General features: G+C 32.5%; 1 protein-coding gene across 1 annotated transcript in view; it reads left to right on the top strand.

The window, feature by feature from the left end:
* The window catches only part of LOC150108597 (uncharacterized), a 186253-nt gene that overhangs the window by 80316 nt on the left and 82176 nt on the right, over positions 1-23761 (top strand). The window contains exon 7 of the mRNA XM_090416046.1: positions 18969-19051. Coding sequence (XP_090272172.1) covers positions 18969-19051 — 83 coding nt within the window. The remainder of the gene's footprint in view (positions 1-18968; positions 19052-23761) is intronic.

Here is a 23761-nt window from a genome sequence, read left to right as displayed (position 1 = left end):
AGAAGTAAAACACTTGACCAAAGACTAGAGACCGCAGATATGAGAGTCCTGAGAAAGATTAGAGGCGTGAACAGATGGCATCAGTGGCAATATCATATTAAAAATGAGGATATTAGCAAAGAACTTGACATTGTCAGCATCCAGGAATGCATTAGCAGAGCTAATCTCAGGTGGTATGGTCACTTAAATAGAATGGGAGAGGAAAGATTAGCAAAACAAGTGTTCTCTGCCAGGTTGGCAGGAAAACAACCCAGAGGAAGACCAAGATATAGGTGGATTGATACGGCACAAAGTGCCTTAGACGATAGAAATATAAGATCTGATAATGTTGGAGTCTTGACAAGTAACAGACTGATTTGGAGGAAAATTGTAGATAGGAAGTTAGTAATGATGTAATTTTTTCATATAGTACTGTCATATCCTGTACACCCCTTGAGGGTACATAGCAGGAATTTGATGATGATGACAACAGAATCAACAAAGGTGGTATGGTAAGAAATCAATTGAATAAATTCATATGGAATAAGAGATTAGTCAGAACACTAAATTAGCTGTATACAAGACAGTGTTCAAACCAGTTTTAACTTATGGATCTGAGAGCTGGGTCAGAAGTAAAACACTTGACCAAAGACTAGAGACTGCAGATATGAGAGTTCTGAGAATGATTAGGGGCATGAACAGATGGTATCAATTGCAATATCATATTAAAAACGAAGATATTAGGAATGAACTTGGCGTTGTCAGCATCCAGTAATGTGTTAGCAGAGCTAATCTCAGGTGGTATGGTCACTTGAACAGAATGGGCTAGGAAAGATTAGCAAATCAAGTGTTCTTTGCCTGGTTGGCAGGAAATTGACCCAGAGGAAGACCAAGATATAGGTGGATTGATATTGTAAAAAGTGCCTTAGATGATAGAAATATAAGATCTGATAATGTTGGAGTCTGGACAAGTAATAGACTGATTTGGAGGAAAATTGTAGATAAGTTAGTAATGATGTAAATTTTTGATGTTGTACTATCATATCCTGTACACCCCTTGAGGGTACATGGCAGGAATTTGATGATGATGATGATGATGAACTGTCTCTATTTTTCTTTACTTGTTCATTATCACAGTTAACTTCAGTTTTTCTTTGTTTGTCAATGAGTGTCAATTCTTTATTTTCTAAACATCTTGAGATTTAAAAATGATTGAACATGCGATTGGGAACGCTCATGTTTTTGCACTGCTGTTGTTAAATGGTTAAAGTCAGAATATCCATGCTTATTCAAATATCTTTCTCTCTGGAGAATAATAAACAATGCCAACAAAAAAGTCTTTACTGCACTTCAGATCTAGTTAACCATTCTACTGTGCTGTATTGTGAAATAGAGATGTGTCTCATGTACTCAGTTTTTGCATCTTTGTGCATGCTCTGTAAATTTTGAAGAGGAGGACAGGGCTTACCTCCTTTGAATACAGTGATACAATCCACTAAAGTTATGACAGAAAATAGAACATTCAGTAGATTGTCAACACTGTTTCCATAAATTTGTAACTTTTTTGCCCATTGTAAATATGGTTAAAAAAGTTATAAATTTATGGAAAATTATATATTACAAGCTAGTTTATATTATCTTATTTATATAAAAACTTGCCCCCCACCGCATCAGTTCACACTTCACACATGCAAAACAGATGAAACTCAGAAAACAAAAACAGTAATTCATGCGAATTGACAATGTTCAGTTGGCTGAACAACCAATCACAGCCTCTAGGTGCTGTTGTCTCAGAACTCAACCAGCCTCAATTTCTCAGAGGTTTAAAACTACTACAATGCTATGCTCTCTTTATATCTTTTCAAAGGTCTATGCATTTTGAAAGCACACACCAAGTTATTAATGCGAATGTGATGCAATGTTTACTCATTGAAAAATGTCCTCTTCATGAAGAGGGCAATGAAGCATTAGTATATTGTGTTTAATTTTATTAATCATGCAAAGCCAGGAAACAATTAGGGGGAGTCTTTAATGGGAATAAATGTAATATCAATAATACTGAGTTTGTTTAAATTAAGGGGATATTAAATCCCACATTGTTTTAAAACCGAATAAGAAATTGGAATCAGAAAGTTTCATGCCAAATATAGTAAACTATAAAAGTATTGGCGATTACTAGCATGAGCTAATGCAAGTAGTCCTAGTACATAGTAGAATCTCGGGCAACTCGCAGCAAAGGTGGTAAAGTTCTGATCGCTATTCTTGGTATTTTCCATAATGTAAAAACACATTTCCTAGGAAATGTATGCTGTTATTACATTATGGTGGGAGGTCACTACCCAGACCGGTTTCAGCCTTTATTGAGGCTTCATCAGTGAGTAGCTAGACCAAATAAACACCAAAGGGTATAGCGAAAAGAACTTATATACTCTGCTATATGAGTTGTCAAAAAGGTGCAACCATTAAGTTACTTAAATATAAAGAGCCAATGGGCTTCATTTCGGCAATATAAACATTATTTAAATTAAGGGGATATTAAATCCCACATTGTTTTAAAACCGAATAAGAAACTCAAAGATTGGAATCAGAGAGCTTCATGCCGAATATAGTAAACTATAAAAGTATCGACAATTACTAGCTTGAGCTAATGCAAGTAGTCCTAGTACTACATACTAGGACTACTTGCATTAGCTCACGTTTTACATTATGGAAAATTTCACATTTGCATTATGGAAAATACAAGAATAGTGATCAGAATTTTACTACCTTTGCTGCGAGTTGCCCGAGATTGTTCTACATACTAGGACTACTTGCATTAGCTCACGCTAGTAATCGCCGATACTTTTATAGTTTACTATATTCAGCATGAAACTCTCTGATTCCAAACTTTGAGTTTCTTATTCGGTTTTAAAACAATGTGGGATTTAATATCCCCTTACTTTAAATAATGTTTATATCGCCGAAATGAAGCCGCTCTTTATATTTAAGTAACTTAATGGTTGCACCTTTCTGACAACTCGTATAGCAGAGTATATAAGTTCTTTTCGCTATACCCTTTGGTATTTATTTGGTCTAGCTACTCACTGACAAAGCCTCAATAAAGGCTGAAACTGGTCTGGGTAGTGACCTCCCACCATAATGTAATAACAGCATACATTTCCTAGGAAATGTGTTTTTACATTATAGAAAATACCAAGAATAGCGATCAGAACTTTACCACCTTTGCTGCGAGTTGCCCGAGATTGTAAGTTAGTAGTCCTACGTACTAGGACTTCTTGCATTAGCTCACGCTAATAATCGCCATTACTTTTATAGTTTACTATATTTGGCATGAAACTCTGATTCCAATCTTTGAGTTTCTTATTCGGTTTTAAAACAATGTGGGATTTAATATCCCCTTAATTTAAATAATGTTTATATCGCCGAAATGAAGCCTATTGGCTCTTTATATTTAAGTATCAATAACACTGATATTTCATGGATGAGTACCGCACACCAGAATATTCGTCCCTGATATATATATATATATATATATATATATATATATATATAAAAATTATAGAAATAAAAAAAAAATCCTTAACCTGCCTACAGCACTAATGTATTATAGGTTTTACAATTTTTCATGGATTGGAAGCACACAGAAATCCATTTCTTAATGTATGTTATGCAGTAGCTTTTTTTTTTTTTTTTTTTTAACAATAAGTTGTATTCAGAAAAAAAATGCACAAAGCTGAACCATATACAGGGTGTTCGGGATAAATTTGACAGTTTCGTAAGGAAAAAGAAAATCTTCTTTGTATCTATTAAATTTAATGAATTGACAAAAAAACATTACAGGCAGAGTTAATTACAATACTATCAACAAGATTTACTCAAAATAACCACCATTAGCATCGATCACAGCTTCAATTCTGCTTCGGAACCTCGAACAAGCTGATGCTACAGTCTCCCTGGGAAGGGCCGCAAAAACTGTTTTAATTTTATCCATTAACTGGGCTTTTGTATTACTGGAAGTGCGATTGGTGTCTTTTTCAACTGCGCCCCATACAAAATAATCCATGGGGTTAAGATCTGGGGAGTTTGGAGGCCAAATATTTGGACTGGTGAAGTCGTAGAAATTTTCAGACAACCATTTTTGACTTTTCCCAGAGGTGTGGCAAGGGGCCGAATCCTGCTGCCATACATACGGCCTACCATTGGCTACCCTTTTTATCCAGGGCTTGACTACAGTTAGCAACTCCACGAACAAAGCCCGAATTCCAATGCCAGGGTTCTTCAACACCTGTTCCTGCAGATTTGCGAGGAATTCTGCTGTACGAACGCAATCAGATCGTCTGCTAGGGATCTTTCTTCTTGCTACATCCTCGTAGTCACCATTGCAAGTCTCTAGTTCATGCCTGATTGTTTTTACTGTATTCAGGGAGCATTGGGCAGCAGTCGTAATATCCTTATTTTGATGGCGGGCACGAATCATCATGATACAAGTTATTCTCTTCCATGATTCAGGTGGGTTCCAGCTATCCATCCTTTCTGACATCTTGTATATGAATGAAGAAGGGTCCAAACTTTTAAATGAAGAGAAGTGTGTGTTAATACATGTAACTTACGGAAAAATATAATTAATTATAAATATGTCAAATTTATCCCGAACACCCTGTATATAGTATATGGTTCAACCATATATATATATATGTTTCTGCTGTGTTTCAACTTACCTGTAAAAAAAAATATGGCATATAATGAGAAATCTATTTTGAATTTTTTATGTATCAGATTATAGCTTAAATATTTTTCATTTATAAGGAGAGTATTATATCACAGTAATGAATATGTGCTGCGAAAGCATCTCTCTGGATTAGCTAAGGGTAAGATAATCTAGACATTCTGTTCTAGAGTCCGTTGAACATTTTTTTTTCAGTCTATGTCACATTTCCATTAATCAGGATGGAGGTCTCACCCTGAACAGTGAGATTCACTTACCACTGTAAAATATTCACAAACATCCACCCATGCCTGTTGTTAGAGAATGAGGACGCTATCTTCCTATCAGGTAATCAGAGTCGCTGTTTAAGTATTTCTGCAAACCAAGTCTGATTTCTTTATTTCTCTACCATAATTGCAATAAATCTAATACCATAGCTTAGTTCCACTCTCCATTAAATATCATTAATCATAGTTGCTGTTGTTACCACCAGGAATTAATGCTTTGTTTAGTTTTGAAGGCATTTGAAAATACTATGAAGGAGAGTGAGTGAGTGCACATATATATATTCTCCCATAGTTGATCAGCCATGTGATTTAGGTTGATAAGAATTTCACAGTTAAATTAATATGGAATAATTTAAAGTCTCTCCAGAACTGTCTTAAATTTTCAGGTAAAGAGCATTTTATTTATTTTTTATTATTTTTTGTTAATTTAGTTTTACACTTTTCATACAATAAGTAAGTATTGCCTAGTTGTTCAGGACTTATTTTTAACAGTATTAACAACACCAAATTGTTAATACTGTTAAAAATTATATTTTTAACAGTATTATATTACTTCACTGAGTAAGTGAAGTAATATAATTGTAACAGACAAAAGATCTAAAGTCCTATTTTGGCACCCCTCTAATGTTGTTTAAAAAAAAAATACAGCTATGTGGGAGTTCAAGGTAACAGTCTCCCAAATTTTTGGCAAATTAATGCAACCATATTTGTTCAGGTTAGAATTTTAGAGAATTTTTCATAGCCATTGCTGACTCAAAAAATAATCTTTCGGATCTGTAATGATTTTCTAAATAGCACATTAGTTTTCTTCTATATGCTATTTAGAAGTGACAGATCTGAAAGATTATTTTTTAAGTCAGCCATGGCTATGAAGAATTCTCCTAACCTGAACAAATATGGTTGCATTAATTTGCAAAATTTGGGAGATTGTTATCTTAAGAGCAATTCCCACAGCTGTAATTTTAAAAAAAAAATTTTTACAACATTACAGGGCCCCAAAATAGGAATTTAGATCTTTTGTCCATTACAATTGTATTGTTTCACTTACTGGCACGTACGTTAATAAAACATCTTTTTATCAAATAGTTTGTTTGATGTTGTTAATACCATTAAAAATAAGTCATGAATAACTGTAAACACGTAAGCTTATCTGTTAGATATTGCCTAGTAAGTTTTCACCAGTCATTCTCTGCAATAGATTGATTTTCTGTTTCCATATTGCTGAGGAATGTGAATTTGGTTAAAATGTGCATTTGTTATAATGGCATTTTTCTTGCCATTGTAAACTCTACTGTATTTATGTTAAAATTTTTTTTAGTCTTGAGTAACATTGAACAGTATCACAAAATAACAACAACAAAAATCTGTCCAGCTTGATGATTGTGATTGATGTGCGACTTCAAGAATAATCTGAACTGTTGTGAACTTAATCTTTCTCAGTGAAATCTAATAAAAAAAAATTAAAGGGAGGGAAAACATTCATACCTAGCAGTAATTTAAACAAAAATATTTCTCTAAGCTCTCTGAATTTATCAATTATTTATGAAGTGGAGATGCGATTGAAAGAAGAAATATATTAAAACAAAAGTTCTTTATTAAATAGAAGTTAATAATATGCATATATTTACAAGCACAATAATGAATAAGGAAATAGATATAAAATACAAGTATGTGTTCCAGAATCAGTTTTCAAAAAAAAAAAAAAAAAACTTCTTTTAAGAGCTAAGCTATTAGCCTGTTTCAACATCTAAAGGAGTATTATTATTACTACTACTATTACTGTATATAACAACAATGAGATAACAGTTTAGAACATAAGATAAAATCATAATATGAAACTATACTATAAACAGTTTTTTTGTATATTTTTTTTAAACTTATTTTTGATGACAGTTGACATGGTATGTTATTAGCTTCCTGATTTATATCCTTAAGGGTATGTACTGGATGTATTATAATAATCCAACCTAGTTAAGATTTCTTCATTATAGCTTATCATCAGTTTTCTTCCAAATTGATCTGTTTGTCAGCTGCTGATTCATTTCATCTAGATCTTGACTTTCTTTTGGATATTTTTCCTCCCATTTTAACATAATTGGCAAAACATCTTTTGCTAATCTTGCTCTTATTGCTTTGAATGCTAATAATATCAAGTGCAGATAATTCTGTACTAGCCAAATAGAATTTAATGAAATCTGATATTTAGGATGTGTCAAAATATTTCAGATCAATACCAGAAAACAGTATTATGTTTACATTGCATATCCAAGAGCCTCCATAGCTCAATCAGTATAGATGAAGCCCTATGGTCAGAAAGACATGGATTTGATTACCATTTCCCATCCATGATGTGAGAAACCTTTATCTGGTCTTGTTTGACTAAAGGTGAGTTAGCCAGTCTAATACAGAGGTAGAAGGTTTTTCTTCCTGAACAGGCAAACTAGCCCCATGAAACACACACACGGATTTAGTCATAAGATATATATATATATATATATACTAAATCCCTCATTAGGAGGTCTCATTCCTCCCCACCCCAAGGGACAAGGGAAGAAAGAGAGGGAAACTCCCATTTGAATAAATAAATAAATTACATAGTGGTGGGTTGAAATTTCATAAAATGCTCTTTAACTTTTTGACATATGTGTTGCTTGTTTTTTTACATGAGTGCCAGTATTCCATATTTCTTTGAATATAATTTCCTACCCATTTGAGAGTATTACTTACTGTCTTATGTATTGCTATTTGGTTTTATGCTTATTTGCTCTTTATATTTGATATTTCATCTTCATCAAAAAGAATTGAAATTGCTGATATTTTCTTTGTTCCTGCCTATTTTTTTAGTTTTTGTCTTAACACATTTATTATTGTAGCTGTTATCCAGTTTGATTAGAATCCTGAGGTCTTGCATTATATTTTTATCTAGGAGTATCTTATCATCTATATGAAGTAAAGAGCTAAGTTTAATGTGTTTGATTCTAGTCCCCTCACATGCCACTTTCCTTTACAGCACAATCTATACTGTGAAGAACAAGCAGAAAAATTATTAATTTTTCTGCTTGTAAATTTGAAATTGAAATTACATGAATTAAAATGTGCTATCAACAGGAAGCCCAGTTGTTGATTTGATGAGTATTGTGTACTTCATATTCTTTTGGTTCTGAATGTTTTGTGAAAAGTTTTAATTATAAAGATTTAATTATAATAAAATATGATTCACCTTACTTGCATAAAAATATAAAATTTTTAAGGCTAGCACACTGTTTCTGAGCACTTTGTTCTGATTGATTTAGAAAATAGAATTGTAGTAGAAGAATTAATGACAAAAGCATTGAAGTGCAGAATAAATAATGAAGATATGGTATTATCTGTTATGGTAAAACTGCATGGCAATATAACTGAGGTCTCTAAATGTATGTAATAAAGATAGATTGAATAGTATTTAAATAATATTACTTTCTACAATGGAGATAAACACAGTCTGTTCAGATCTGCAGAGTATAGTTGCAAGAGTGTGCAACTTTCCCTATATAATCTTTCCATGTAGGACTTCAGTTTTTTTGCAGACCTCTGCAAAACATCTGCATGGTGAAATCTGGAAGATCTATAGCCATTTGTGTGTAGAATAGACTAGGTTTTCAGATTACACACAGGGTTTATGGAAAAGACTTGGGTCTTTTCCATGAACAGGTTTGCTCTAGTGGTAGTTTCCATGAAACTGCCATTAGAGCAAACTCGTAGATTCCACAGAATAGTTTGTTACAGTGCCTTTCTTTAGTATTGTTCTTATTGGACTTTGGAACTTTTTTATTATAGAGCGTTAGTTATGGTTATGCTGTGCTATTCTATTACAGCTCTATTATTACTCCTGTCATTTATGCTTTGCAGTTCCATCTTTTAAATAAGTCATGCTGAAAATGTAAAGTAAAGAAAATATTTTCAGAAGTAATCATATCATATCTTCTATTAAAACGCCAACTTATATTTCACTTGAAACTGATCAATAAATTCTTAGTAAGTAACATGTAGACACAGTTGAAAATATTTAAGATGGATTAATTACAGATATTTTGATTCATGTATTGGGGATTGTTGTTTTATACTATTCAGAATGAATAATGCTATCTCTTAATAAACATCTGATCAACAACTTTTGATGTGACCACCTCTCTTAAAAATCATACCTTGGTTTTTATTATATTGGATTGGTAATGCATGCTACCTCGGCCATTTTTCTGTTGGAAGTTTTTTTCCACTTGGTTAGACTATAATAAATTTAGTTTAATCCTTATGACTTCTCCATTACTTTCACGTTAGTATCACCACCTCTGGGTCTGGCTCCCACTGACGAGACCTCAAAAAATGTTGAAACCAGTCTGGGTAGTGGCCCTTCCTTTAATGCATAGCATTATACATCTCTGCAAGGAGATGCGCTTTACATTATGGGAGATACTAAGACAAGTGATGAGAGCTTAGTCCACCTTTACCACGAGTTACCTCAGTCCTGAAGATACTTCAGGCACAAACTTTGTTTGCTTATACTTGGATAAAGGATTAAACTAAATTTATTATAGCCATGTATATTTTTCGTGTGAATTTTCTTATGAAATAAATTAAAAGTAGAGTAATAAATAATATAGCAGTTATTTGAAATGAGATGTTTTTGTTCCATTCCAAGAGATGTTATTTTTCTTTGGTGTTGAATGCACTCTCAGTTTATTAGACCTTTTCTAAACATTTTTTATATGTTTGTATTATCTTATTTTACCTAGTGACCTGACTGGCCAATAAAGTGCATATTATATTTTGTACACTTCAAGTTATATACAAAATATACTTACTTGAAAATGTGCAAAAATTTGAAGATGTCTATTTTTTGAGATCGATGATGGGTTGAATCTTGCATGTAGTGGCCTGTGAAGGTGGATTTATGGTGAACATATGGAGTACAGGAAGGTGGATTTATGGAGTACAGGAAAGGAGGATGTTCAGGGAGACTAATTTTCCATCCTTTTCTTTTTCCATGGTGAAGTTGATGCATGTAAGCTGTTTCTTTTGGTTAACAAAGTTAGTAGAGCTTCTGAATCTGTCCAGGTTGTGAATGCATCATCCACATATCATACCCAAAAGAGAAGATTGGAAGTTTGTTGAAAAGAATAGGGAGTCTTCAAGATGCTCTAAGTAGAAATTGGCAAGTGCAAGTGACCGAGGACTTCTCATAGTGGTTGCTTTGATCTGTTTATAGAATTGATTTCTGCAGATGAAATAGTCTGAGTGAATGACAAAGTTGAAGAGTTTGATTATATCTAGAAAGGAACTCTTCTGATGACAGTTGGATAGTGTCAGCCTAGAGGTACGCTGGTAAATGAGGACTAAATGCCAAAACTGACCATGATGTCTATAGGTTGAAGGAGTAGGTTTTTTTATTTTTTGTCAGAAATTGGTTCATTTTTCACAGAGGCTTATGTGTGGCTTGTATGGGAGCTTACAAAAGGAGCTAGGACTTTGGCTAAGCGATGGGTGGGGCTATCTGTGCAGTCAACTACAGACTGCACAGATAGCCCCATATGAGTGGGGTCTCCTTCTTTATGGATTTTTGATAAGCCATAGAAATGTGGAGTTCTTCCAAAATGCATTATGAAAAATTATGAAGCGAACTACCCTGTTAGAGCAAAACTTTAGTTTAATATAAACCAAAATGAACACTCAACATTTCGACCTTCATATCAAGGTCATCATATGGAACATACACATATATACAAAGAAACAAGCTGCATTACAATCTACATGGTATGCTAAAGTTACTGACATACTGTGTAAACAATTATTGGCCTGACCTCTGGTGATGGGAAAAAAAACTTTACTACATCAAAGTTTTGATGTAAAGTTTTTTTTTCTCCTCCTCACCAGAGATCAAGCCAATAATTGTTGGAACGGTTGGTCACAGGCATCAGGGGGGGCTTATGATATAACAAATTATGAGTATTTATGTGTTACACTGGACATATACTAACCTACACGAAACACACCTGGAGAATGTAGAGATTAAAATCAAGACCTGCAATAAAATTATTCCAAGACTTTGTGGATCCTCTGCTACTATCTTATGCTCATCAGTTCTAAGTCTGGTATTCTCTGTAATTGAATACTGTTCACCTGTTTGGCTCAACACACACAAAGCTCATTGTTACTCACCTTAATAGCACCTTGTGGCTGATATCTGGTGCAATCAGGTCAGTGAACACTTATTGTCTTCCAACCTTGAGCAACATCCTACCTCTGAACCTTCGGAGAGTTGATGCTCTCCTTTGACAGCAGCAAACCTAAGAATCAGTTCATCAAAATTTAGACAACCAGAAATATGTGAAGCAGAAAATTTAGTTACAAATAACTTCATCTCCACAGAAGAATGGACAAGAGTAGGATACAAACATTGATCATCCTCAACTACAAATGTGAATTTGAGGCATTAGTAACCAATCTTCTGTTCTTGACTTCCCTGTAAGACATGGGTGATCCTGAATAGGATTTGTACGGACCACGGAAAATATGAGACTTGTTATTTAAATGGGGGGAAAGCACCATTCTCTTAAGGCTGTGACTGTGGCGCTCATAAACAAAGAATTCGTCACATCATCACTGACTGCAGCCTGTGTGCTTATTCAAGTGATTGGTCCAGTTATCTCCAAGCTGCACGTTTGCCTTTTATTCTGTATTGTACTGCATGTGCCAAATGCTAAATTAATAAACCCACTTATTGACATATTAGTGAATGAAAGTTGTTTATGGGAAAAAGAAAAGTATGAAGAAAGAAAGTAGCTTTCTTCAGTACTAGGATACTCACTGCTTTCTGGGACAGAATATTTAAAATTCATGACTGCTTACACCTTCATTAACTCTTAAGCACTGACACTATACTACATTGCTTATACAACCATGAGCAAGACCGCCATCCCACTTATTGGAAGGGTGAAATGGTTTAAAAAAGTTTGGTCCTAGAACAGATTTCCAAAATTATCTGATTCTTAGCCTGCCTATGGTACTAATGTATGTTACAGATATCACACCTTTCATGGTAGGATGCAGAGATTCACTTTTTTTTTTTCTTCTTCATATAGCCCAGAAATACTTGATGGAGAGGAAGCTGAGCAGAAAGAGGGCAATTATTAACAATGAAGACCTACAAGTTATAATCTTCAAGAAATAAGAGGAGAGCTGCTCAAAGGGATAGGAGTAGGAGGAATAAAAGAAAAGTCAGTGTATGGTTTGACAGATTTTGTGAGGGGAAATTATGGTCATTAATCAACCTACCCAGTTAGTACAACACCAAGGCAACTCGAAGCAAAGGTGGAGCAAGCTCCCTCATTATCCTTGATATTTTCTCATAATGTAAAACACAGCGTCAAAGATTCAAAGCAAAAACTGGAGTGACTACATACTGGCGTACACTGTTACAACGTGTAAGTGCTGTATTAATGGCAGCCACATTGTTGTCACTTGAGTTCACTTTCAACTTTGGTAACAGGCATGCATGTCAGTTATGAGTTTTTAGAACTGTCACTTTCTATGTAAATCCCTAAGGGTTACAATACTACAGTAAGCTACAATACTACTGTTGACAAGTACATTTTAAGTCTTGTTTTGTTTCGCCATTGCATAGCCACTTGCTCACTCCACTAATACTAAAGCATTCAATTGCACTACTAAAACATGAACAAAATGTGTACATATACAGGGTGTTCGGGATAAATTTGACAGTTTCGTAAGGAAAAAGAAAATCTTCTTTGTATCTATTAAATTTAATGAATTGACAAAAAAACATTACAGGCAGAGTTAATTACAATACTATCAACAAGATTTACTCAAAATAACCACCATTAGCATCGATCACAGCTTCAATTCTGCTTCGGAACCTCGAACAAGCTGATGCTACAGTCTCCCTGGGAAGGGCCGCAAAAACTGTTTTAATTTTATCCATTAACTGGGCTTTTGTATTACTGGAAGTGCGATTGGTGTCTTTTTCAACTGCGCCCCATACAAAATAATCCATGGGGTTAAGGTCTGAGGAGTTTGGAGGCCAAACATTTGGACTGGTGAAGTCGTAGAAATTTTCAGACAACCATTTTTGACTTTTCCCAGAGGTGTGGCAAGGGGCCGAATCCTGCTGCCATACATACGGCCTACCATTGGCTACCCTTTTTATCCAGGGCTTGACTACAGTTAGCAACTCCACGAACAAAGCCCGAATTCCAATGCCAGGGTTCTTCAACACCTGTTCCTGCAGATTTGCGAGGAATTCTGCTGTACGAACGCAATCAGATCGTCTGCTAGGGATCTTTCTTCTTGCTACATCCTCGTAGTCACCATTGCAAGTCTCTAGTTCATGCCTGATTGTTTTTACTGTATTCAGGGAGCATTGGGCAGCAGTCGTAATATCCTTATTTTGATGGCGGGCACGAATCATCATGATACAAGTTATTCTCTTCCATGATTCAGGTGGGTTCCAGCTATCCATCCTTTCTGACATCTTGTATATGAATGAAGAAGGGTCCAAACTTTTAAATGAAGAGAAGTGTGTGTTAATACATGTAACTTACGGAAAAATATAATTAATTATAAATATGTCAAATTTATCCCGAACACCCTGTATATAAATTACCTTATCATATAATAAAACTTAAATATCATTAATGAAATTTACAATTCATGTATATAATACTGGGATGAAAAAAAAAAGGAACTTGATAAATAAATCACAATTACATGAGATTTTTTTTTACATAAATGATTAGCGTGTACTTTTCCTTATTGGAATAACTCCTTTTATTTGGTATGTTGAATGGACATAAATTCAGTAAACTTTTTTGGTCAGCTTCTTCAATTACATATTTAAGAATTATGTCATTTAGCAGTCTAGATGTAAATCTTATAAGCAACACCAGTGTGATCAATATGATATACTAATCAAAATTGGACACTTCTATGAAAGGCTATAACACCAGTTTTTATAGCTTACTAGTGAATAAAGTGCTCTTCAAATCTGTATAATTTTATCCATCAGTCTGAATTTTTTTTTCTTCCTTTATAATAATAAATATCTAAATTGGTTTTATTTTATGAAAAAAAAAAGACTATTAACATTCCATACTATTACATATTTCCACTGAATAAAAGCACCATGTAAGAATAATTTAATATACCACCAAATATATAATCTGACTGTGACTAGTTTAAAAGTAATGTGCTTAGTAAATATTTTGGTTCACGTACTTACATTAACCTGTTCTTGTAAAATAAAAATGATTTGAAATGTTAGAGTTTTACTTCTGTTAGATTATAGTGAACCTCAAATATAAATTTACATGTTTGTTTACATATGTATCTTGTGTGTTAAACAAACAGTAAATATATTTACAGATATAGATCTATAGATTGTAGAGCTAGCCTGGATGCCTGACTGCTTAATGTGCACCAACCAACAGGTTGCAGGTTTGAATCCTGCTTTGGGCTTAGATGTTTGTGTTTGTCTTTATGTGGAAGATGCATTACATTGCCTGATGTGAAACCACCTCTCCACTTATAGGAGGCCTGATTTCTGGACTAATATAAAAAATAAATCATTTTAAAAGATTTAAAAAAAATCATTAGCTGGCGTATGGTACTATAGTTGTACAATCTTTCGTGGGCAGGAGATACATGTTGAGAAGGTGCTACAAAATAGCAGTGAAAATTCAAAAACTGTTTATTCATTGATGTTTTACAATAAATGAAAATAGCAGTCATTGGAATTCTAGTATGTTTCAGCATTTGGCTTTGTAGTTAGCTGGTTATCTATCACAAACATTTGATTATTTCTAAGTATTAGGACTAGTTTTAATTATTATCTAAATGAAGCTTTCATAGCCTTTTATGATGTACTAAGAAGTTTCTTCTCAAATAAAAACAATTTTTTAAAAAGAGAGAAAGAAATTGCTCTAATAAACTTGTTTACACCTTTCACCAAATGCTTCAGTACTATCATTAAGTTTGAAACCTTTTGTATTCTTAATTTTCAGGACCACTTTGCAGCTGTTGAAATTGCTTTTTTTTTTTTTTTTTTTTTTTTTTTTTTTTTTTTTTTTTTTTTTTTTCATACAGAACTTTTACAGTGTAGTTAAATCAAGTTGTTAATTTATGGAACCCAAACAAAAATACCCATGAATTTGGGATAGTAGGGAGTGGCACATGAGCATTTTCGGTGTTTGGGTCATTTTAAATCAGTTAAATATCTGCAATATATAACTATTTAACATTTTAAATTAGAAATGAGAATTAATCTTAAATTTTTTTATTTTTTAAATGGAAGATGCGTGGTAATTGTGGAAATGGTGTACAGACTAATTTTTTATGTATTTTATTATTATTTTTCATAGTAAAGCATAGGTGATTTTAAAAGATTTCAGAGTATTATTTGCTAGTCAAGTTGGCTACATTTGGCCTTTATTTTGGAATAAGAACATCTTGAGTTTTACATATTTTTTGCTAATAAAAGATATCTTTATATTTTCAGACTTATTTGTGTATATGTATTTTATGTGTACATTTATATATTTGTATTTTTGATGTTTAATAAATCAATTCTAGAATTTTTCATAGTTGTAAATTATCTTAAACATGCTTTAGAAAATATTTTCTCTTCATATTTAATGTTTTACAGATCTATGTATTTAAGTCAGTATTAAATATCCATTTTCCAGTTTTAGGACTAAATTTAAAAAAAAAATCTTTTCATGTTTATTTTCCTTAATTTATATGGTAGAAATGAGTTGGTAAATAAACTATGTTAAATATATATATTATTTTATATTTTTGTGTATGAATATCCCCTTGGTGTAAGATTTGAATATAACATACCGTATTTTTGCTTAAAGATTAGGTGCACGTTTTATTCTCACCTACATTTATTAAAGTCAAATTTTAGTTTAAAAAAACTACGCATGCATGCTGTATTATAAGCCAGTCATTATGGAACACTTAGCTCTATGGTACATGTTGAAATTAATTTTTTCTTTTTTTATGTGTATAATTTCTTCGCGATGTTAGTTTTGAAAATGCGCCACAAAATTAATTTTCAGCATGTACATTATAGAAATTAATATATGTATATATAATATAAAGTTGATTTCTTGCAGCTTTTAAACTAGTTTTGTTCTTTATCTGTAGGTGCCACCTAAGTGCCATATACTATATTTGACACAAGCAACTGTTTTAGCAGATGGCTGACCTGTGAACTTAGGATAGGCTGCTTATGTTATTATATTATTGTTTTTTTTTTCTCTCCTATGAGTTTAGATTCTAGTTCACATATATTATCCATGATTGATGTCATTCTTTTGACTTTTCATTAAAATAGAAAGAGAAAAAAGACAGCATTGTTATTCTATAGGCAAAAGTATTAGAATACTGAGATTAGTTGTTTAGACAGTTATTAATTCTAAAAAAAATTGAAGAAATATATATATATATATATATATATTATTTAGTTATCTTATTAATTAATACTAGTGCATGTGTGTGTATGTGTGTGTGTATTTTGTTAGCTTATTAATTAATATTAGTATAATAGTGTGTGTGTGTGTGTGTGTGTGTGTGTGTGTGTGTGTGTGTGTGTGTGTGTGTGTGTGTGTGTGTGTTAAGTAGTATAATATTAAGAGGAATCAAAGAGTAATTATATCAATATAAACTTAATATGTGATGAACATTGAAAACTGATTGCAGTCGTATTCTTATTATTTTCAAAAATTTCAAAGATTGATTTGCAACTTTTATTAGATTTTTTTTTTCATCAAAATTATTTTATTAATGAATTCTCCTACTAAGAATAAAATTATTATTATTATTATTATTTGTGTGATAATACATGAACATCTTTCTTAATATTCATGTATTACCACATGGGATTTTATGCCGTTGCCAATTTTTAGGAATGCCCATTATGACCAGGTAATCCAAATTGTTTTGGGTCGATGTTGAGAGGTCAGTGACTCTTACTGGATTTTTTTCATCAAAATTATTTTACTAATGAATGAATGTTTTTTTATTCATGTGATAATATATGAACATCATCTTTCTTGATATTCATGCATTACCACATTAGATTTTTTGCCAATACCAGTTTTTAGGAATGCCCATTTATGACCAAGTAATCCAAGCCGTTTTGGGTAAATGTATTAGCTTGATGTTGTGAGGTAAACACTTTCACTACATCATTGCATTGTTTATGACAAGATATTGGTTTCTAATCATTAATAGTGCTGATTTGTCGGAATTTGTTGTTTGGGATTGATTAAAATCTGTTTGAGTAATTTTGATTTAAACTTTTTTTTTTTTTTTTTAATTAGCCAAAGTGGTAAAAGGTATGCTACAATGCTGTACAAATCTGGGGGATGGGAGGTGGTAGTTGACAGCACTTTTATATTGTTGTGATAATCAGTGGCATATATCATTCTCAAATGGCACTGTTGCATTCGAACTGCAAAGTGAGGAAACTCAGTTCGTCACAAATTTCATTGAGTATAGTGATATGCAGTCGCATGCAGATGTTATATTTAGCAAGTCATGGAGCATCCATCTTATGCATTTAAAATATTAAATAGATAGTTTTCCCTCCTGGTTTGACACTTTATTTCTTAGTGTCCACTGATTAGTAACTCAAGGAAAGCATTGTCCATATATTACTTGTGGACAGTATAACAGTGTTTTGACTATATGTAAATTCCTGGTATGTAATGTCATTGAAATCTGACTTATTATAGTTGTCCTATTTGTTATGAGATTAGTTATTATGCATGAATTATAGTATTATGGTAGCTGATTAGTTTTAATTGTAATAGTTTTTTAAATAAATCTTTTTATGTTAACTATATACATTAATGTATCAAACTTTAATTCTATTTAATCAATTATCTAGTTTATATTTAAATCTGTAAATATAGTTTAACTTCCTTTCACTAAATTTAACAGCTATTTCGGAATCATAGTTTTGTCATAGAATAACATTTTAATGATAATTTATCAGCTGAAATTCAGAAATTTACAGATTGGGAAATGGAAAATATATGTGAAAAATACATTGCACAGTGAAAGCCTAATAATATATATATATATATAGATAAGCTACCTAGTTTACATGCTTACTAATTCATCAAATCTCTAACTCTCTAAATGCAAAGCACTAAGTCTTAGATCAGGATGCATTTATTGAGATTTTGTACATATTTAATCGGTACATTATTTTTTACTATTACTGGTTATAATTCAAATAGTTGTAGTTATTCTTTTCATGTATGAATTTATCAGTCAGATAAATCTTTTTTTTTTTTTTTTTATACATGTTGGTTAAAAATAAGTGTAAATTGGGAAATTAGAAAAGGCATGTAGGTAATATATTTTTTCCAAGAGGATTTGTTTTCATAAAATTGCTAACCAACAAATATATGATAATTTATTTTATATAAATTATTTTTATCCAGAAATAATTTTAATTTTCCAAACTTTGATTGGAAATTATTGCATTTTGCTTGAATATGCAGTCATTGCTTGTCTCTGTTAGTTTATATTTTATCTGCTTATTTTTCTGGTTTGACGCTATTCTTAGTGTCTACTGATTAGTAACTTTAAGTCCCTATGTATTTGATAAAATTTAGACATTCTGTCATTCACATAGTTTTAAAAGACAGAAGTTCAGATATCTTTAAATTAAAAATTGGATCATCTTATATTTTATACGTCTTATTTCAAGATAGAGATTTCTTATCAGGAATCTTGGACCCATTACTTGAATTTCTCCCATTTGTTCTGACTTAATGCTATGCATTTTACAGGGTTAGCATATTATTTAGTATATGACTAAAATAGGTAGTAGTATATACATATATGTTCTGCAGCAGTAGTTTGTGTCAGCTTTAGAAGGCTAATTAGATAAGATTATGCTTCCTTCTTCACCTTATGACTGTTAGGGTTTGGATTTTTGTCATTCGAGACCGAAGACAGCGTGAAACAAGTTTGTGCTGAACATTTTGTGACCATCAACGGCAAGCAGGTGGAGTGTTACTTTGTTATTTATTTACTTTTTCATATTAATTTTTCCAGTTACTCTCTTATGCTATAGGCCTGAAGTTATACAATGGTATCACTTTTTGGTTGGACTTATTTGGATTAAAATATGGAGATTTGTCTTATTTTTTAATGCCATGTTTTAAACATGACTTTTAAATATTAAAAAAAAAAATTAAATATTTACATCAGCAATCATAATTTTTTTCATAGTTCAGCTGAAACCTTTAAAATGGGGAATAAACTGTGATGCCATTGAACTTGTTTAGTGTGTGTGATCAATATGTGCCTCTTATAGACTTCATTTAAAAATATTAGCCAGCTAAATTTCAACACTTGTGATTTTTAAGTACCATTTTTCAGTTATGCTATTACAATTACAGAAAGTTAATTAGTTTAGAATTTAGTTATCTTCAGGCCTGTGTAAAGCATAAGAGAAAATAGATTTATTCTTTTAGTATATTTATAACTTGTTTTACAAACTTGAGGACTCAGAATCGATAAAATAATTTAAATATTATTAAGCCACGTATACACTATTGATTTCAAGATGTGACTTTATAGATTTAAGACATAAGCTACTAAAACAGTAAAATTAAGGTTAGTCCATCATTAATGCAATTTTCCTAAAAGAAAAAAGTTATCATTGACTGATTATATAGATTGTTTTAGTACACTGCAACTTTGCATTCCAAATATCTTTATATTCATGTAATAGTCCACTGAAAAAAATATAAAATTTAATTATTTTGATTTTATTTATTACGAATAAACTTTATATGCTTACTTAAAGGCTATCTTATTTAGATATGTTAAAGTTCTTATCATCGAGAATCAGTTGTAAATTATTATGTTAGTACTCAAGACTTTGGTATTAATATTATTGCTGTCCAATAAAAATTGCTATTGTATAAGTCTGCAAAGTTAAAAATGTACACCCTAGAATTGTACAAGTTTCATACACATGCTTGTTATATTTGGAGAATGTATTGAAAGTTTCCTGACAGCAGGTTTACCTCTAAGTTGTGTGTCTTGCACACTATATCATGCTGAATACAGATTACATCTGTGATCAGCACAATATCATTGTGATATTGTGAATATAGATTATTTGGATAGACATGAAATATTTCATGACATGTACTACTCCCCCCCCTCTCCACTATTTGACCGTGTTTTTTCTTTCTCAGTAATTAATTCTGCTACTAACTCAACTACTAAGAAAGACCTTATATCTGAATGTTCTATTATGCATACAATGCATATCTTACAAGTATTTACATACATTTTTACTAATGTTTATTGTTTATATTGTGCAGAAGTATAATCTGAACTTTTATTACTCCTATTATTCTTTGTGATATTTCTAATATGCATATAATTTTGTGTTTAATTTAGCATGCCTTATGTTGAAAATAATTTCCAAGGTTAGAGATGATAATTATGGATGAGCCCTTATTTTGATATGTCACTGTGGGAGCACTGTGTTGTTGTATCAAAAGCATTTGAATGGATTTGAGCAATTCACAGTCAGAAACTAGATTATCAGCATTTGGATGATAAATGCAGAATAGTGATTCAAGTCTGGAGTCTGTAGATAATGTGTTATTTTTCCATATCCATTTTAGCCCTCAGGAGACACTATCTTCTTTCCATTGAAATCAGTTATTAATTTGTGGTCTTTCTCCATTCTTCTTCTTATGAGGCTAGATGCTGTTCTTCTATAAATATTGTTATGTCTGAATTTGAAAATTTTTCTTACCAACTTCTTTGTTTAGCCAACTGTGATGTGCCATCTCATTTCTTCTGTTCCTCTATGCACACCTAGAAGAGCTCAATTTCCCACCTCTTCATAGTTATGAACTTGTCAGATTTCTTATTGTGTTAATTCAAGGTGGCAAGCTTTATTTTTTATGCCATATATTGTGTGAGCCTACTGTCATAAATTACTGCCAGTTTTTTGTTGGTAGGTTTGAGTTTTAACTTCTGGAGAAAGGAAAACAAATCAATGAACTATAGGAAGTTGTTCTTCATGATCATTTGACTAGATAGAATTCTTTTTGTTTTTTTTGCTTAATGTATATTTACCTTGCAGGATGAGTCCATTTGCTGTAATGAGTAAGAAGATACAATGCAAGTTGGGTCATTGCTGGCATTTCTAGCATATCTTCCTGAAATAATAATTTATATGTAAAATGGTAGAAAGAGTGTGGTAAGAATATATAAGATACATATCTCAAAGGTGGCAAAATGTTCGAGAGACTGTGTACAAAGTTTGATTACAAAGAAAGTTATAGTAGACAAATTATCTTGTTTTAATCCTTTATCCAAGCATGATCAAACAAGGTTTGTGTAATAAGTATCTTCATGATGAGCCTATCTTCACATCAGTAGGAGCTAGCCCCTGGAAGGTGAATTATCTTCCTTTGGTCTAGTTCTTAATAAGATGAAAAAAGTTATCTGGGTAGTCACCCTTACTATAATGCATAGCAATATACATGTCTTAACGGAAATGAGTTTTGCATTACATAATACTGAGGCAATTGATGTGAGGTTAACAGTCTATAATATATGAGTATGGTAGTCATGAAGATACTTCACGTGCAAACATTGATTGCTTACACTTTAGTTAAGGATTTAAAACAAGCATATAATTTCTTGTGTGTCATAATTTACTTTGTTCTGGAGACTTTTGGAGCAGATTAGAAATGAAAGAAAGAGCACTATAAAAGGAATCTGCAATTAACAAGGTGACATAAAAAAAACAACAACTAAAGATGGATATTCTGGATGTCCAGAATAATGACTGAAAAATTTGATGAATGAGGTAATCTCATACAGAAAACTGGTAGAAAACATTAAAGAGATGCAGTCATATTACTTTTCAGTATTCAAGGTAAGAAAAAAGAGAAATGTGGAAAAAGTATAAAAGTTTGTTAGAGGCTATGTCTGGAATTGGATTTTTTCCCAATAATAATAAATATTGTCCTCAGTAATGAGGACTATTGATTCTTATTGGAGAAAAAAAATTAAAACCAACAGCACAAATATCCTTTTGAGCTTTGGGGTGGGTGAATAGCACTGCCATCTCTTTGCAATCTTCCTAATATTTTTCATGTATCCTTGCTGTAAAAAAGTAAAGCACTTTTAATGAATTTACTTCTTTCCCAATTTGAAGACATACACGATAAGTGTACCAAACTAGTAGTTAATTTATTAAAGTGCTTTCTTTTTATCAGTAATTACCAGAACAACAGCAAAAAAAAAAAAAAAAATGTCAAAGTTAAGATAGTTCCAAGGAAATTGACCATGCTATGAGTGGACTTGAGTGAAATGTTCAGATAGTGATTTTGAAAGCAATAATGTTAACAATTTTGACAATAATGCTATTATTTGTTTTCAAGAGGTGCAGGGTCAAACCATGAAAAAAACATGACCATACAATCACACTGCCAGTTCCGAATTTCATAGTTGGGAGGATTACTCACTCTGGTAAGAAACATTCACCAGTCATCCGCCACACTCGCACTGCTCGGTAAAAGGTGTGGCTTGATTGTTACTACAATATAGCTTTCCCAGTGTCTACATCCCACTGTACGCACTCTTTGCACTACTGAGATGATGCTACATGTTGGTTCGGGTAATGTGGGGCTTGCGTATTGCGGTCCTACCACGGAAACCTATGTTGTGAGCCTCAGTTCTGAATGTTTTGTGTTTCATCATTGCTCGTAACTCCACATTCAACCTGTTGGCCAATGAATGACATATTTTACGTATTATGCTTCAGCACCCTACTGTCACATTTGGTAAGTGTGGTGGGTCAGTGACACTAATATGGTGTCACTGATTGGTGACATGGGATGGCCCAATTTGTCAGCAATTTGCTGAACACAGAGGCCTGCAACATAGCATCCTATCACAGTGCCTGTTTCATACTCTGATAGTTTCCTTCTCACAGCCATTTCACCTGGACACAGTTGCATTGAATTGGAAACACCATATTCCTTCAATTTATACTGGCTACAAACACGACTCATTACATGGCATGATGCACCTTGCCCATGGGATTGTGCATTGACTTCTTTCTAAGCAGTGTATCTTGTTATGTCATAATAACAAATTTTATTGGTCCTATAACGATAATGTAAGTTTGTCATATTTAGGGATGAAACTTTGTAAAACTCCATTAAGCATAATATCAGATGATTTGCAGTTGTGCCAAATCAGGCCTTATCCAGGAATCAACTGGATATCATTAAAAAATGTTAATGTCACTAATAACACCATTTTCAGGACTTGTGATGGTGTCGTGTTCGGGAGGATCAGCTTTGCTGTTTCATAAATTGTCTTGGTATATTGCTCCTCTGAACAATCAGACCTTGTTCTGATTGTTGCTATTTTATTTCATATTTGATGAATTTCAGTTTCTAGATCTCTATACTTAGTTTTCCTTTCTACATAATGACATCAATAAACCACACACACACACACACATTGTTCAACAAGAACGATGTGCAGCATATTGTGTTCCAGATGTCTAGCCTTCTGAATTTTGGTCTCCTACTGTTTTTTTGCATTTTCATCCCCCCCCCCCTCCAGTTGCATGTTCCCAAGGAACTTTGTAAGATAATAAATCATATTTCCTACATGCTTTTGCAGCCAGATGGTGTCTGTTATACTCTGTATAAGCATTTTT

Source organism: Typopeltis vanoorti, chromosome 3 (genome assembly GCF_054136105.1).
Source record: "Typopeltis vanoorti isolate ZY-2024b chromosome 3, IOZ_Tvanoo_1.0, whole genome shotgun sequence".
In the NCBI taxonomy this organism is placed as follows: Eukaryota; Metazoa; Arthropoda; class Arachnida; order Uropygi; family Thelyphonidae; genus Typopeltis; species Typopeltis vanoorti.
Note: the sequence above shows the minus strand (reverse complement) of the source record. Positions and strands in the feature narration are given on the sequence as shown.